Source organism: Nyctereutes procyonoides, unplaced genomic scaffold (assembly GCF_905146905.1).
Source record: "Nyctereutes procyonoides isolate TBG_1078 unplaced genomic scaffold, NYPRO_anot_genome, whole genome shotgun sequence".
Classification (NCBI taxonomy): Eukaryota; Metazoa; Chordata; class Mammalia; order Carnivora; family Canidae; genus Nyctereutes; species Nyctereutes procyonoides.
The window spans coordinates 44,499,259-44,517,466 of record NW_026575051.1 but is presented as its reverse complement, the minus strand read 5'-3'; the positions used below and the strand labels follow the sequence as shown (position 1 = coordinate 44,517,466).

Below are 18,208 nucleotides of genomic sequence, written 5' to 3'. Positions count from 1 at the left end.
GTGACCTTAGTAGAGAAAATGACATAATATTGGTTTTAGATGGCATCTTCTTTATAATCTAGCTTCTCATCTAGCGATCATCAGATAGAGCCATATTGGAGGCATAACCTTACTTAGAACATGCATACCTCATTTTAAATTCCTTACTGGAAATGTAAGCTTAAATAGGAAAACACTTTGAAGATGATTGTTCACCTTAAAACGTTAGTTAGCTTTCTACCTGTCTTCAATAGACTGTGCACTTCTATATATTTTTTAATGTATTCATGGTGGGGGGTAGGTGGCAGAGACACAGGTAGAGGGAGAAGCAGGCTCCATGCAGGGAGCCCGATGTGGGACTTGACCCCAGGACTCCAGGACCACGCCCTGGGCCAAAGGCAGGTGCCAAACCGCTGAGCCACCCAGGGATCCCAGACTGTGCACTACTAGAAGGCAGAGACTATATTTACAAATATTTGCATCATGTGCACCTAACACCAATATGAAATAGAATAGCTGCTCCGTAACTTTTTTCTTTATTTTTATCGGATCATATTATAAAGGATATGGCTTAGAATTTTCTAAAGATGTATTTATCAGTGGGAGAAGTTCTGGGATTTGGGGGCAAATTAATTCTCTTTTAGGTAGAACAATTCCATGTATTGCGTGATTTTTATCATCCCTGTCTCCAGGAAATATGTGCTCATGGCACTCACCAGTGATTATAAGAATCAAAAGCACTGCCACATTTCAAAACTTGTCCCTGTGGAAGGGTAGTTAGTTCTCCTCACTCCCTCCCATTAAGAACCATGGCATGAAACTAAAAAGCCCTTTTAATCTATTTGCATGACTATATGAATTAGAAAAATTCCAATTACACACTACTTTTTTTATATAAAGTTTTGTTATACAGAAATCCAAACACACCCTACTTCAATAACATGTTTAACAGGTTTTTGTAGTGTATATAAAATGCAGCTTCAAATATGAATCTGTTAGGCAACTTTCTTCATGGGCATACATAGCATGGTTAAATGGGTAGATAGGCAGATAGGTTAGAAGAAAGTGAATGGTTGGACTCCTCCTAACTTCCTTATCAATAGGCCTCAAAAATTCAGTAGTTAAAAGAGAAATTAATATTGCTGTGTTTTATGAAGGCTTGGAAAACCGCAATAAGGTTTCAAGCATTTCATTAGCTTTATTCAGACTCTATTAATTAGTGACCTTTTATTTTTATTTTTATTTTTTTGAAAGGATTCTTTTTTTTTTTTATTTTTTTTATTTTTTTATTTATGATAGTCACAGAGAGAGAGAGGCAGAGACACAGGCAGAGGGAGAAGCAGGCTCCATGCACCGGGAGCCCGATATGGGATTCGATCCCGGGTGTCCAGGATCGCGCCCTGGGCCAAAGGCAGGCGCCAAACCGCTGCGCCACCCAGGGATCCCAATTAGTGACCTTTTAAAAGGCTATTTTGAAAGTATTTCTCTGACAGATAGGAAACTAAAACTGCCACAAAAGCATGAGAAAATACTGGATAAAATATAATAAACATCTTGTAAATACATGATGTAAAAGCTCTCAGGAAAGTAAGAGAACTCTCTAGGGATCAGAAATGAGGGGTAAAAACCTAACAGTAAACATTTGTTCCTAGGCCAGTGGTTAAGTAGCCCCGGGTCTGAGCTTAAAGAGCAAAGTGGAGACAGGACACTTGAGTTGAAAGGACCATATCCTTCAGTACAAGAGCGGACTAGGGAAAAAATCCACCCACCTTCACAAGGGGCTGAAATGTCAAGAAGCTTCTCTATCTTAACTTGATCTCTAGTTAGGGAGGGGCAGAAAGTCTCCTGCTGAGTGCCCACGTTTTCCTGATTGTTCAATATAAATGTCATCCCTCCTGCCTTCTTTCGTGTTTTAGTATTCGAATTAACACTACCTGCAAGAGTTGATTATGCTCAAACTGAAAAAAATAACATATACTGTGGTCTTGAGTCAATGATCACCTCTAGTGTATCTAGAAGAAACGAATGCAAAACAGCTCTTAGAAGTATACACCCTTAGCTGAGCTCACACAGTATTCCTGCAGATAAAAAACCCACTAACAATATGCTTACAACACAAAATTACAAAACCCAAAGAAACCATGGGAGCAGGCATGGGATGATTTAATAAACAGCATTAGAACTTCAATAGAATTATTGGATAGACTATACTATAAATAGACTAAAAATTATAACTATCAGATATATGAAATGCTAAAATATATATTTTTAAAAAATAATGGCTGAGAATTTCTTAGAATGATAGAAGAGATGAATCTCAAATTTAGGAAACCCAGTGAGCCCAGCTGAGAAAAAAATAAAAATCTACATTTAGGCCCCCAATGGTAAAACTACCAAAGGCAGGAAAAACCTAAAAAGAAATTTTTAAAAAAAAGTGTTAGTTTAAGATAGTAGCAAAACTTCTTTGGAGATTTATTTCTGCAAATTCTGTAAGGTGGAATGTAAAACACCCTTAATTTTCATTTACTTTGGTATTCTGAGTTTAGTTGGGTTTAGAGCAAAAATTCATACTGGGAAAAGTCTCTAATATATATATATATATATATATATATATATGGAGTATATTTGTGTGCAATCTAACTTGTACCTTAAGAATTAATAAAAAAATAAAATAAAAATAAAAAAAAATTAAAAAAAATAAAAAAAAAGAATTAATACCAATTAGTGTAGTATTAAAATACAAGTTAGGGGGCACCTGAGTGGCTTAGTCGGTTAAGCATCTGCCATCAGTTCAGGTCATGATCCCAGTGTCCTGGGAAAAGGAATAGTAATAATATGAGTTGTTTCTCTGTAAAGCATAGATAGAAACACAGCAAAAGCAAAGGTTCTGAGCTCTTTTTAGTATCTCGGGGTAGGAAAAAGAATGAGGCTGACCACCGCTTTCATTCAGTCAGCCTTTATTGAAGCACCTACCACATGCCAAGCACTCATCCTGGCATGAGCATTACAGGAATTATACAAGACAGGCATAAACTTGCTCACTAGGAACGTGTATTCTAATAGGGAAGACCATAAATAAATAAATGAAATAATTGCAAATAAAAAGATGTGCTTTGAAGAATATAAAAATAGAGAATAAGGGTGGGTGGGAAAGAGAGGGTAAGGCAGTAGTCAACAGTGTGCTTTAGGAGACACTCTGAGGAAGTTGTGTCAAGAGCTGAGAGCTAAAGAGAAGCAGCAGCCAACTATGCAAAGATTGAGCCTACCAGCCAGGAGAAAAACATAAGCCCATATTCAGGAAGGGCCTTGTTACTTTCTAGAAGTAGCACGTCTGAGGCAGAAGTAGGTGAGTAAAGACAAGTTCAGAGAGGCAGAGACGAGACCCTCTCCGAATGTCTGCATAGTAATTTATAAGGGAATGCAAGTACTTGTCAGCCCCAACCCTGTCCCCACAGGATTGACCTGGGACATTACTAGCCTTCTTCAAGGTGGAAACATGCAAACATAGAGTGAACATCCATTTAAGTGTCAATTGCATGACTGGACTCAAGATGTTTACAATTACTTTGAGTTCTAAAACTTTGTAATTTTATGAAGTAGACTCTACTAGAGAGCATTTCTAAATTGATTGAACTAATTAAACGAAAGGTTGTTGTATAAAGAGCCTGAGCATTCAAAAACGTGAAACTCAGTGCTCTCTTGACATCTACAGAAGGTCACACAGAAGAGTAAAGAGTTAAATGACACCATTAAATCTATGATGCAGTTAGAAATCACAATTACAGTGTTTTAATGAATGGATTTATTTTCTTCACAAGACTGGATTTGGGATTATGAGATAGAGTGATAGAGAATTTTAAGTTTATTTTAAAACTTAACTATACCGAGTGTACTGCTGTGACTCCAAGAGTTTCTTCAGCAGTTATGAGTTCAGATCATTGAGCACTTATTGAGTACTAGCTGTGTGTTTAGTGTCATAAAGTATACAAGTATTAGTAATAAATTAGTCTTAGTCCCCATAGAGTTCTCAACCTGATAGAGGCATGTACACAAATCAATATCATATGACATAGAAAATAATACTATGCTGGAGGTACAGTGAACATCTACTGGAGCACAGAGGAGGGGATTATCAGGAATACCCTAATTTGAACAAAGCTTTGAAGGATAAGTATGATTTTGTCAAGTAGAGGAATTGGGGGCAATTGAGAGTAGTAATGAAGTAGGGCATTTTGAGCATTCAACTTTTTTTATGTGCCAAGCATTTTTTATGCATTTTTCATACAAAGGTTAGTAAAATAAAACTCTGCTTTCCAGTAAACATATGTCAGGTGGTGATGAGTGTTGTGACAAGAAAATAAAACAACATACCTAGAAGTCAGGATGAGGGTTGCTGTTTTACAAAGCGTGATCAGGAAAGATCTTCCTGGGGTTTCATTTGAGCAGAAATCTTGATGAAGTGAAAGAGTGAGCCACCTGGCTATCTGGTGGCAGAGTACTGAAGGCAGAGGAAACAGTAAGTGCAAACACCTTGGGGTGGGACTGTGCTGGTTCTAGTCAAAAAACAGTGCGAAGTCTCTGATGCTGGAATGAAGTGGGAAAGGAAAAATCTAGGGTAGATATGGTCAGAAGCATGGGCAGGGCTGAGTTATGGGACACTGATGGTCATGGTAAGGATTTTGGATTTACCCTGAGAAGGATGGGAGCCACCAGAGAATTTTAGACAAAGGGGCAAAACTTTCTGCCTCTTTAAAACATTCTAGAAGAGAGAGCTCATGAAAAAACCCATACATATGTGGTCAGTCGATCTATGGCAAACACAAGAATATACACCAGGGAAAAGACAGTCTGTTCAATACATAGTGTTGGGAAAACTGGACAGATACATACCAAAGAATGAAACTGGACTATCTTACACCAAATATAAAAATAAAGGGAGACCTGGGTGGCTCAGTGGGTTAAGTGTCCAACTCTTGATTTCAGCTCAGGTCATGATCTTAGGGTCATGAGATTGAACCCCACACTGAGCTCCATACTGGGTATGGAGGATGCTTGGGATTCTTTATCTCCCTCTGCCCCTCCCCCAACTCATGCAAATGCACACTCTCACAAAAAAAAAAAAAAAAAATTCAAAGTGGATTAAAGACTTGAATGTAAAACCTGAAACCATAAAACTTCCAGAAGAAACCATAAGCAGTAAGCTCTTGGACATTGGTCTTAGCATTTTTTTTTAGACCAGTCTCCTCAGGCAAAGGCAGCAAAATCTAAGATGAACAAATGGGATTTTATCAAACTTAAAAGCTTTTGCACAGTGAAGGAAGCATCAACAAAATAAAAAGGTAGTCTACAAAATGGGAAAATATAATTTGTAAATTATATATATCTGATAAGGGGTTAATATCCAAAGTATATGCAGAATTTATGCAACTTAATGTCAAAAACACAACATAATTAAAAAACAGCCAAAGGACATAAGTAGACATTTTTTCAAAGAAGATAGACAAATGGCCAACAGATACATGAAAGTATTCTCAATATCTCTAATCATCAAGGAAATACAAGTCAAAGCCATAATGAGGTATCACCTTACACCTTTCAGATTCACTATGGTCAAAAAGGCAAAAAAATAAGTAACAATTGTTGGCGAGGTTGTAGAAAAAAGGGAACCCTCTTACACTGTTGGTGGGAATGTAAATTGGTTCAACCAATGTGGAAAACAGAATGAAGGATCCTCAAAAAAAATCAAAACTAGAACTACTATATGATTCAGCAATTTGACTTCTGGTTATTAATCCAAAGAAAAGGGAAACACCAATCTGAAGTTCCTTATAGCATTATTTATACTAGGCAGCATATGGAAGCAACAAAAACATCCACTTATAAATGAACACCAAATACTTCTAAACCATGCAAAATGATGAGATCTTATGCTATTTGTAGCAACATGGGTGGATCTAGAGGGTATTATGCTAAGTGATAAGTCAGAGGAAAACAAATACCATATGATTTCACTTATATGTGAAATAAACAAGTAAACAAAACAGGCTCATAGGTGCAGGAAACAAAGTGTTCGATTACCAGAAGTGGTGTGGGGGTGCTGAGGGGGTTGGAGGGCAGGTGAAATAGGTAAAATATAAACTACCAGTTATAAAATAAGACACAGGGATGTAATATATACAATAGGGAATCTAGGCAATAAGGTAATAACTTTGTGTGATGACAGATCATAACTAGACTTATGGGGATCATTTCATAATACATAAAAATATCAAGTCACTATGATGTATACCTAAACTAATAGGATATTTATTGTCAGTTATGCTTTAATTAAAAGTTGTTTTAAAATTAAAATTTCTTTGGCTACTATGAGAATAGACCAGCTGCTGAAAGTAGAAGAGGCATACTGGTTAGGAAGTTATCGCAGTAATCAAGGAGAAGTTAGAACAGTTCATTGGAAGGTCTCTAGGCTATGTTGAGTTAGGTGAATAAAATTGATTCTTGTAGGCTGTGAGGAGTTATTAATAATTTGGCAGGGTGGGGAGTAATGGCACCAGAACTAAATTTAGGACAAATAATTATGTATTTATAAAAAGTGCATATGTAGAATTTATGATGGATGGGGTAAAAAAAGAGCCTATATCACACTTTTTGTGGTCAGAAATAATTTGCTTTTGTAATTCTATGACTATCAAGAAAGAAAAAAACAGTTTATTGGAAGACATCAAAAGACTGAAGCAAGATAAACAAGCTCTTGAAGTAGACTTGGAAAAAATGAAGAGAGAGAGAGACCAAGCCAAAGATCAGATTGCTTATGCCACAGGTAAAATGCTGAGCTGAAACAGCTTACCTTTACACTCATAAGTATTCTAATCTTGAATTTAAGTAATAGCAATTACTGTTACTACTTAAGGAATCAAAATGCTATTCCTTGAATTATTTGTAATTTTAGAAAAAAATTTAAAAGCTAGTTATTGGTTTTAGCAGGAATAATTGCAGGATCAGAAAAAATCAAGGTTATTTTTAATTTGTGGCATCTTATATTTATTCATGTTCATGTCTGTCACCCTAGCTGGACTGTGACCTTTCTGAGGGCATGGTCTGCCTTTTTTTCCCTGGATCTGAAACCTAGGCTCTCAAGTATTTACCAAATGAACAAATAACACTGCACCGTGTTTATAGAAAACACAAGGATAAATGTGACATTTCCCATCAGGGAAAACCAAAGAAAGAAGAATGAAGAAAAGTTTAATATTAAAAAATATATAAATAAACATGAGATGTGGTAATGATAAAGTTTTGGAGTATAAGTGAGGCCTGGAGCTGATGACCAAGGAAGAATTCTTGAGACATCTTTGGTGCAAAATGGTGGTTTTATTAAAGCATGGGGTCAGGACCCATGGACAGGAAGATCCCTGGGCCTGTGAGGGGTGGCTAATTATATACCTGGGAGTTGGGAGGGGTTTGAGGATAGCGTACTCTCTAAGGAATTTTGGAAGCAAGATTTCCAGGACCTTGAGGGGGCTAGCTGTTGTTGGGAAAAGTCACTTATTACCATCTAATAAAACCTGAATCATGAGACCCTTCAGATGTATATCGGTGGGCCGTGTGCCTAGAGGATGATTGCCAATACTTATTGTGGGGGCTTAGAGATAAAGGACATTTCTAAAGTAATTTTTATATGTTAAAGTAGACTTACAGGCTTCTGGGGATTGGGCTAAGATTGCCTTTTGCCCTCAGCAAAGTATTAACATCAAGGCAGTTGAGTCTGTAGGGGAATGTCCCTTTGCCTGTTTCAAGGACTTGTATGTGCTGCCCCATGCTTGTACTTTGTCCTCAACTAGTCCTGTTTCCCCATCAGTACTATGGTACTAAATAAGGCTATCAGGGAAGAGTGGCATTTGAGCTGGGCCCTGACAGATTGAAAGACACAGAAGTGAAGGGATGGAGGAAGGTTGCTGGATGAGCATGTTATTGGGTGTGCCTGTGATTGGAGCTTAGGTTGACAGAACATAGGGCTAGAGAAGTAGATTAGAGAAGCCCTTATGAGGGTCTTTCTACTGTTATATTCTGATCTTCATTGTAAGATACATACAATAAAATCCACTTACCTGTTTGTAAGAAAATTACATTTGCTTTCTTCATCTGTAAAATAGAATAATAATAATAGTGCCCATCGTATGTTTTGTGTTAAATGAAATCATGCATAGTAAGCATTCTCTAATGTTTCCCATGGTAATTTTTTATTATAGAAATTCTTCGTGTTTATTATCTCTTGAATCCAACATTTATTGTCCCATGAAAACAACTTTGCTTTTATAATGAAAGTCAGTGGGACAGCAATGGATTTATCAAATTTACACAGCCAATTTTGCTGTGAATTTGAGGATTTGGACTGTGAACACAATATTCATCTCTCTTTACTAATAGAGTAAACTGGATACCACATTGCAAATATCATTTTTTTTCACTTATTTTTTTCATAATGCCTTCACTAGATAGGCATTGGTTTTCATATAATTTAGTTTATTTCCTTATTTTGGAAAATTACAATCAAGTTCAGGAGTTCCATTTTTTTTTTTTTCGGATTTAAAAAAGGGTTTAATTAAATACAAGGAAGAGGCCAGGCCTGGGGGGTGGGGGGGTGGGGGGGTGGTCACCTGAAAGCGCGAGTCCCTGGGAGCCCCTCCCCCTCCCCCCTCACGATGCCACAGCTCAGTGGCTGCAACCAGGTCCTAGTGACCTTGCACTCCTTGGGGGAGGAGGGGCACTGGTCTCTCCAGGCCCCTGGACGCTGGACAGGGACACGTCCTCAGCCTCCTGGGCCCTCAGACCCACCGTCCCCCTCCTGTGAGAGGCACCAGCCAGGGATGGGATGATCAGAGAACATCCATAAGACACAGGGGAAAGGGGACGTTTCAGGTGAAAAATTATGTGAAATAAAAATTTTACAGGTGAAAAATTATATCAAATAAAAATTTTAGAAGAAACACATAAACAAGAAGTAAGTCGTCTGCAAAAAAGATTACAATGGTATGCTGAAAATCAGGAACTTCTGGATAAAGATGCAATTAGGCTTAAAGAAGCAAATGAAGAAATTGAGAAGCTCAGACTTGAGGTAATAAGATCATTTCAGAATGTACTTCTGTGATGAACTGTATTCAACAATTAGTTCTTCTTAGCCTTGTAAGTGTAATGGAATCAATACCATAAACTCTGTTAGTGTGAATAGTTGGTTTCGGGTTTTATTTGCTCTTAGATGTGTAGTCTATTTTAGATTGGACTGAGAATAAATCTAAGCTCCTTATTAGAACCTGTCAGGTCTCTCTCCAGCCTCATCTGTGTCACTCTCCAGCCACACCAAACCTCCCTTTGATTCTTGATCATGCCACACTTGTGCCACAGGTTCCCTTGGTCTTGATGACCCTGGCCTAGTTTCTTCCATGTCTCATTCATTCAAGTCTCAATTCCAATTTCTACTCCCCAGAAAGACCTTTTCTGATCTCCTCCTCTAATGAAGCTACCAGTCCTGCCCCCTTCTGACCTTTCTTCCCATTCTGTCACTGTTTTATTTTCTTCATAGAACTTGTCAAACTCCGAAGTTATTTTACTTGTTGATTTACGTCATTAGCTTATCATGTGTCTCATCCACCAGAAAGAGTATAAGCACTATGAAAATAGGGATCTGGCTTATCTTGTTTGCCCTCCATATCTCCAGCACAGCACCCTGAAAATTAATAAATTAATGACTGAATACATTATGCGTCTCTCCTATGTTTCTATGGTGTGTTTTAAATATGCTTCTTAACATTTTCTTTACTTATTGATAGGTTGAGAAACTGAAAGCTGAGTCTGGAAATCCATCTGTTCAGCAGAAGATACGTATAAAAGAGAAAGCAGCTGATGCCAAAAAAATTCAGGATCTAGAACGACAAGTATGTGTTCAGGGTAAATTTTTATTAAGATATTTTATATGCAGTGCATTTTATTTTATATACAGTTCCTTCAAAATATAGTCAACCTGAAAATTCTTGGTTGTATTCATTTATTTTAATATAGAATTGCCCTTGAAACATACTTGATATATAATATTTAAGGTGATAATAAAAGTAATAAAATCATTTTATATAGTCTGTGGCTCTCTGCATAAAGAATTTGTAGGCTGTTGTGCCTCATTGGATGGTAGAACTGTGGATGAAAGGTTATTTTGCATTCCAGCTCTATTAGGCATCTAGAAAAAAGGAAGCAGCATTTTAAAACTCTAGGTATAGAGTTAGGATTCCTTCTCCTGATGAAAGTCCGTGAGAAAGAAGTACAGTAAAGGAGATCCTTGAGTTTGGAACATGTTAGAAGTATTTGGGACATTTAGCCCCCCAAAAAGCTTAATTTTGAGTTCTTGCTCTTTCTAAGAGCAAGAAATAAGCTTAGAAATATTCATTTCATGGTCAGTGTAGCTGGGAGACCATTTCAAAAATCATATAGTGATGCTTATTAGGGTAAAGTTTTTTTTTTCATTGAAGTAGTTGTTTTCGGGTGTTATATGTTGGCAAATCGGACTCCAGTAAAAAAATATACAAAAAATAAATAAATAAATAAATAAATAAATAAATAAATAAAGCAAAAAAACAAAACAATGCAAAGAATCATGAAGAGAAAAAAATGAAGCAGTTGTTTTCAGGAGTGAAATATTAACTTTCTCCTTCTGTTTTTGAAACTCTGTAACGTTTCATTTGTATTTACAACTCAATATAAAAACAACATAAGAATTTCCAGCCATGTTCATAGAGAGCATGAACCTGTAATCAAATAATGACATTTCAATGTATGGCCATTATTCCATCACAAACCCAAAATTGTGAGGTCATCACTGGGCTGAATATTAGCCCGGTTTTATAAAAGAAGAAAAACTAAGCAAAAAATTAACTTTGTTACTTTTACAGGACCTGTTCTTCTATTAAAAGGTATGGTTTGGTAGTTGGGCTTAGTAGCCAGGAAAGGAAGGAAAAGGACAGATGTTTTGAAGAACTAGAAATATTCTGAAATAACTATATCCAGGATTGCTTGGCTATTTGTTAGTGCTTAAGAATTAAATTAGCTAATGTAGATGAAACCATCCAGAATTTAGAGAGAGAAAGGACCAAAGAAACTTGATGACTTTAAGAGAATTAATGTAGAACTAAATGTAACAGAGTGAAAAAATGAAGCATGCTTAAAAGCAAAATTAAGACTTGAAATGATGATCCATATTGACTAGAAATACAGCACTTTATACAATTACTTTTCTCTTTTACTAGTGGTTTTGTTAAAAATTTATTAGTTCACCATTTTAAACTGTATCTTTCTAAAATACTGCTCATTAATAGTATTTTTATAGTTTACTACATGTGCATTTCAGATCTTATTCTGTTTCCATGAACATTTCTATCCTAATGATTTTAAACCTTAACATGTATTTTAAGTTCAAGGTATATCAGCATATTTAGAATCATTTTGGAGCCATATTCTGAAACAAATAAATTATAGAATAAAATATCTCCTTTTCTAAATAGTCATATAAGTAAAAAATGGGGCTAGTTATAATGAAAATTTCAAAAAAAAAAAAAAAGAAAGAAAATTTCAGGGGCAGCCTGGGTGGCTCAGTGGTTTAGCGCCACCTTCAGCCCAGGGCCTGATCCTGGAGACTTGGAATCGAGTCCTATGTCAGGCTTCCTGCATGGAGCCTACTTCTCCCTCTGCCTGTGTCTCTGACTCTCTCTCTCTCTCTCTCTCTCTCTCTGTGTCTCTCATGAATAATAAAATCTTAAAAAAAAATAAAATTTCAGATTATGCACAGTTTTTTATTCATTCGTTTATTTAATGGAATATTCCATGGTTTAATTCCCAGTGAGAATTTTTTTTAAATATTTACTTTGTATGATAGCCCTATTGGTATTGTGACCAAAGAATAATGTTACAAAGCAAAATTAAAGAAACTACAAATAAAATCTGATTTTCCTCCAAAAATGTAATAAAACGTTAAATCATAATTAGGAATGCTTGGGTAGCTCAGCGGTTGAGCATCTGCCTTCGGCTCAGGGCATGATCCTGGGGTCTGGGGATTGAGTCCCACATCGGGTTCTCTCTTCCTATGTCTCTGCCTTTCTCTATGTGTCTCTCATGAATGAATAAAATCTTAAAAAAAAAAAAGAAAAGAAAAGAAAAAAGACAGGATGCCTGGATGGCTCAGTAGTTGAGCACCTACCTTCATCCCAGGACCTGATCCTGGAGTCCCGGGATTGAGTCCTATATCAGGCTCATTGCATAGAGCCTACTTCTCTCTCTGCCTGTGTCTTTGCCTCTCTCTCTCTGTGTCTCTCATGAATAAATAAATAAAATCTTAAAAAAAAAGAAAAAAGAAATCATAATTAAATTGAAATATTTCTTAAAATTTCAAAGCATTAATTTTAAAGCATTAATTATAAATAATGTTAAAACTTTCATTTTTAAAATCGAAATCTTCTCTTTTCAATATATACGGTGTGTAATGTCTGTGTGTATACTTTATATGCTTAGATCTACTCCAGATAACTAGATTTTTAATACCAGAGAAAGCAAAGCTTTGAAAATGTTGCAGATAAAATTATCAATATTTGTATCTGGATGTATTTCGATTAATGGTGCATATATGAATGTGCAAGCAGTTTCCATAAATGGAAATATTTGCTGTTAACTGCAGATGATGAGATCCTTAAATACTTAACATGAACAATATTCAATCCTTAAATAGGATTTTGAGAACCAGCAACCCATCTTGCCTTAGGAAAGGTAGCTTTTGAGACCAGATCATAATAAAAGCCAACATTAGCAAGGCCTCACTGTATGCTGGGCATTCTGCTGCTAAGCACTTTACCAAGATAAATGTCCTTTGATCCTCACGTAGATGTATCCGTGCAATGAAATTGGTATTGTTGTCATTCCCACTTTACCACTGAGACAAAAGGGATTTAGATTGAAGAGTTGACATAGGTCGTAAAGCTGGTGGCACAGTCTCAACTCCAAACATACTCCAACCACTGGACTAGACTGCCTCTTAGATGCTTTTTTTTTTTTTTTTTTTGCTATTTTATTTTATTATGCTCAGAGGGTAGAAAACTGCTCAACAAAGAATTTAGTGTTTTAATATGTTTTTCTGAGATATCTTAACTATAGTACCTTTAACAAAAACAGGTATACACACATGCACATACATAATATGAAGCTCTAATTTCTGTGGGCCCTGGCACAGTTCTTTCTTACAGAAAGACCATAAAATATGTTGTTTAACAGACAAAATGAAAAGTAGTCTTTTGTAAAGACTTCATTAAATATTATCTAATCTTCCCTGCTTTTTAATTGAAAGAAGTAACTTCAAAATAGATCAAACTTCATTTGAAAGGGGACATTTCTAGGAGGGATGAGCTAGGATGGAGATTGTTACAAGTATGGGCAAGTGCTTAGGAAGCCTTGTGTTTACCGCAAAAATGCTGTGTATTTATATGCATACAGGTCATTTTTCAGTCAGTAGATAGCATAAACATGATTATTCAAAGGACTCTGTGGGGGAAAAAAAGGAAAGAACATTGTCCTCAGAAAGATTGGTTATTACTAGTACAATAGAAAATCCAAAGATCTATTGCAAATAAATGTAAGAGGATTTCTGTAAATTAACCAGTACTAAACTAGACATTACACTATAGGATTTTAAGATCAGATAACCTAGGGATATAAAATTTGAAGTTAATCTGTGTTTTTGTGCATTTGATTCAGTCTTAAGATGTGATAAAAACATCTCTTTGAAATCTAGGCATGAATTGATAGAGCCTAATCTAAATTTATGCATAAAACTACTTAATTTTAATATATTTGTGACCTTACGTATATGCAAAAATATTTTTAAAAGGTTAAGGAAATGGAAGGAATTCTAAAGAGAAGATACCCCAATTCTTTACCTGCTCTAATACTGGCTGCATCAGCAGCTGGTGATACAGTGAATAGAAATACAGTGGACTTTATGGAAAAAAGGATAAAAAAACTAGAGGCTGATTTGGAGGGCAGAGATGAAGAAGCAAAGAAAAGCCTTCGTACCATGGAGCAACAGTTCCAGAAAATGAAGGTAAGTGCCAGCTCGCCATGGACATGGGTCTCAGACCCCAAGGTGTCAGTACCATGGGGGCTGGGCACTTCTCAGGTCTCATTTTAACAAATCACTAAACGTCCTAGCCCATAAAATTGAATGTCAACAGATGCAAAAGAAACCTATCTTTTTTGTTCTCCTTCAGCAACTTCTTTTTGTCAGGCATGGAAAATCAAGCACAGGGCCTCTCTCAGTGATAATAGAATTAGTGGAAATTAAGTCATGAAAAGGCAGAGCAAAATACCTTGATGTATATTCAATAAAATTGTTTTTTAAATACCATGGTTGAAAATACTTTTTTGAAGTTTCCTTAGACAAGGGAAAAAGGGAATAAGACACAGCATGTCTTGGGAGGTACAGCAGGAGGCAGAGCAATATCTGTTGAAAATGCCTTGCTTTGTGAGTTTTCTGATCCTTCATGAAGAGTGAATTAGAAAATGCAAGCACTAGGATGACCAAATATGAAAGATGTGATATTTCACTTACTTTTAATATTTTGTTGAACACACAGTTTCTGCAGTAATTCATGCTAGATGCTTTCACAGACATTTTAGGTCATTCCGCATCATCTGTCCAGTCACTGGTGAGAGGCACTAGGGTGCCTCATTTCCGTTTCACATATTCATAGGCCCATTATCACAGTTATCATAGGACATTGAAACTTGCCATGTTGCTCTCCTGACGAGACTGTGAACTGTTTGAAGGCATAAACTGCACTTCTTTTTCTCTAGAGTCTGGCATAGTGCCTGACACACAGCAGTATCTCAATAAATATTCATTGAATGAATGAATAAACATCATAGTGCCTTCTATCATAGAGTAACCTATTTAGGTTATTTTTTTGTAATATTAAAGCTCCAGTGTAACAAATCCAAGCTGCTTTACTCCCTGTGAGATTCCTAAATTAATATTCGAAAGTTGAAAATGCACGATTAAAGATTTCAGTGTCCCCAATTGCTTTCCCTATTTATCCTGCAGGAGTATAGTTTGTCAGTTTGCATAAAGAAGGTTACACAATAATAGGTTCGATTGTGTTACTTAAAATAGGTTTTGGAGTGTACAGAAATGTGTTATTTAATGTTTAGGAAGCAACACATTTATTATGAAAATATATAATATCCTGAGAATATATAATGAACATATATATTTTAAGAATATATATTTATTATATATATGCATAATTTAAGCCCTTTAAAGATTGGGACTTCAGAACGTTTGACTGACTCCTCGAACTCAGAGTTGGAAGCATCAGAAAATGGAATGAATGCCTTAATGAAGGACTAGGCAGGCCCTAGTAAGATGCAGGGCTGCAGAAGCGAATGACATATTTAGCAGTGGTTTTGACATCACATCATTCTTTTCTTCAGATTCAGTATGAACAGAGACTGGAAGAGCAGGAGCAGCTACTTGCCTGCAAATTAAAGGAAGCACCCCAGAACCACCCTGATAACTCCTCCAGGGTTGAAGCACTAGAGAAGGAGCTCAACGACATCAAGGAAGCCCATCAAATCACTGTAAGAAACCTTGAGGCTGAAATAGACATTCTTAAACATCAAAATGCTGAATTGGAATGCAAGAAAAATGATAAAGATGATAAAGATTTCCAGTCTATAGAATTCCAGGTAGAACAGGCTCATGCTAAAGCTAAACTGGTGAGACTCAATGAGGAGCTGGCTGCAAAGGGAAGAGAAATACAAGATCTTTCAAAAACTGTGGAGAGGCTTCAAAAGGAGAGAAGGGTGATGCTGTCTAATCAGAACTCTAAGGGTAGAGAAGAAGTGACTGCAAAAAGAGTGAAGAAAGATGGTTTGCTTTCAGGTAAAGGAAATGCTCACTCATTCTCTGGAACCCTGGATGGCAAACTTTACCAACCACATACCTTTACTGATTGCCATGTTTCAGAGGTTTTACAAGAAAACTGCAGATTAAAAAATGAACTGGAGAGATTAATTGTGGAGAGAGATGAGCTGAAGATGAAATCTGAAGCAGCAGTGAACCAATTTGAAAATTCCATGAAAAGGTAAAATGTGAATTTGTAAATCTATGGAGACATAAAAGATAAAAACATCAAAATTATAAGGTGTATTTCCTCTGGATAACTAGTTTTCCTTGAACTGAATTCATCACCAAATTTTGAGAAATTGTATTACATCGCTCAGCATAGATCTCTTCCAGAGTAGGATCCTCTACTTGTCAGAAGCCCAGGCTTTAGTAAACCTGAATCTTTATGTCAGCCCAAATCATGTCCTTAGGCTTACTAATCCTGTCTTTCCACATTTATCAGATAGTGTTAATAAGTTGACCCATTGGAAATAAATATCATCGTTGATAACTGCCATAGGCAGATAGAAAATAGCTGTTACTAAAACTAGTTGAACAGGGGCATGTGGGTGACTCAGATTCAAATCAAGCATCTGACTTGATTTTGGCTCAGATCATGATTTCAGGGTCATGAGATCAAGCCCCATGTCCGCACTGAGCATGTAGCCTGTTTAAGAAAGATTCTCTCTCTGGGGTGCCTGGGTGGCTCATTCAGTTGGGCGTCCCAACTCTTGGTCTTGGCTCAGGTCATAATCTCATGTGTTGTGGGATTCGGCCCCACAGCAGGGAATCTGCTTGAGTTCCTCTCCCTCTGTGCCTCTCCCCTCCCCCCTGCTCATGTGTGCTCTCTCTATAAAATAAATGTCTTTTTTTTTTTAAGATTTTATATATTTATTCATGAGAGACACAGAGAGAGAGAGACAGACAGAGACAGACACACAGGCAGAGGGAGAAGCAGCCTCCATGCAGGGAGCCTGATGTGGGATTGGATCCCAGGTCTCTAGGATCATGCCCTGGGCAGAAGGCGGCACTAAACCGCTGAACCACCTGGGCTGCCCATAAATGTCTTTCAAAGGAAAAAAAAAACTAATTGACATTCTAAGAGAAAAAGATCCTCTTTTCCAAAATAACTCTTCAAATTAATCTAGTGCTCACACCCATTCATGCCTCAAAGAATTTTTTTGCCTATCCGTTTCCTTCTCAGAATCACCAGGTACTATCTACTCTTTCCTCTGAGCCTTCTAACATTCTCAGACCTTTTTCACTGTCCTCAAACCCAGTCTTTGTCCTCTTTCTGTCAGTACCAGTTTTCCACAAGTAGCTTCTTTTTTTTTTTTTTTTTTTTTTCCCACAAGTAGCTTCTTATTTGCACCTCACTTCCTCTTAACTGGGGCTCTCATCCTCACTTTTTTAAATCTCATTTCTAAGTAGTGACCTTTCTTGGTCCAGTGGTAGTTTCTCCATTCTCATTTTCCTTGACATTGTTGACCTTCCTGAAATAAGGGTTTCCTCCCACAGCTTCCATGACTGACACCTCTAACACTCCTCTTCCATTCCTTTTAACTAAAAATGACTCCTCTTCATCTTCTTTCCTCAAAAAATCAGACTTCTACCAGGGTTCATTTTTGGCTATTCTCTCTTCTTTCTCCATTGCTCAATTCATCCATTCTTAAGGCTTCTATGAACCATGACTCCAATTTAGTTTTCAAGGCTTATTTTATTCCCTGGCTCAGATGTTAAATCTGCTATTTTCTGGAATGTTCCTCTCAGAATCAGTAGTATCTCAAATGTTATTCCATTTATACCTATAGACTGCCCCCTCACAACTTTACTGTCTCTATGACCGTATTTTTTTCGTCTCCAAATCCAACTTTACCTCCTTTATTTCTTGGGTTCACAGTTAATGGGGTGCTTCCTTATAAATAATGTCTCCTTTTGCTTTCTGCCTTATCTGGTTTAGTAGTTTCCCCACCCTAATCTCCCAGATTTTAGTTTCTGTCGTCTTCAAAATTTTGCTTAAAAATCATTAATATTCTTTAAATATTTCTGTCTCTGAGTTACTCTGCCTTCCACTGACTCCCTGCTTCCTGAGGTATCAAGACTAAATTACTCTATATGGCTTCCCAAGTGCCATCACCATTACAAGACCTCTCCGTGGGCCTGACTTGCTGAATGTCTGCTGACTTTTGCTCATCCATGTTCAAGGACTAGGTCTTCCACAAAATATTTCCTAGAGCCTTCCAGGAAATTTCCTGTTCC

The 18,208-nt window shown here is 36.8% G+C and overlaps 1 protein-coding gene across 5 annotated transcripts in view; it reads left to right on the top strand.

Moving 5' to 3' along the window:
• The window catches only part of CEP162 (centrosomal protein 162), a 91,408-nt gene that overhangs the window by 55,393 nt on the left and 17,807 nt on the right, over window positions 1–18,208 (top strand). For 4 of the 5 annotated variants that reach the window (XM_055330707.1, XM_055330708.1, XM_055330710.1 and 1 more), the window contains exons 19-23: window positions 6,673–6,799; window positions 8,931–9,094; window positions 9,807–9,911; window positions 13,895–14,107; window positions 15,496–16,148. In XM_055330707.1, coding sequence (XP_055186682.1) covers window positions 6,673–6,799; window positions 8,931–9,094; window positions 9,807–9,911; window positions 13,895–14,107; window positions 15,496–16,148 — 1,262 coding nt within the window. The remainder of the gene's footprint in view (window positions 1–6,672; window positions 6,800–8,930; window positions 9,095–9,806; window positions 9,912–13,894; window positions 14,108–15,495; window positions 16,149–18,208) is intronic. The other variant, XM_055330709.1, reaches the window with a different exon arrangement.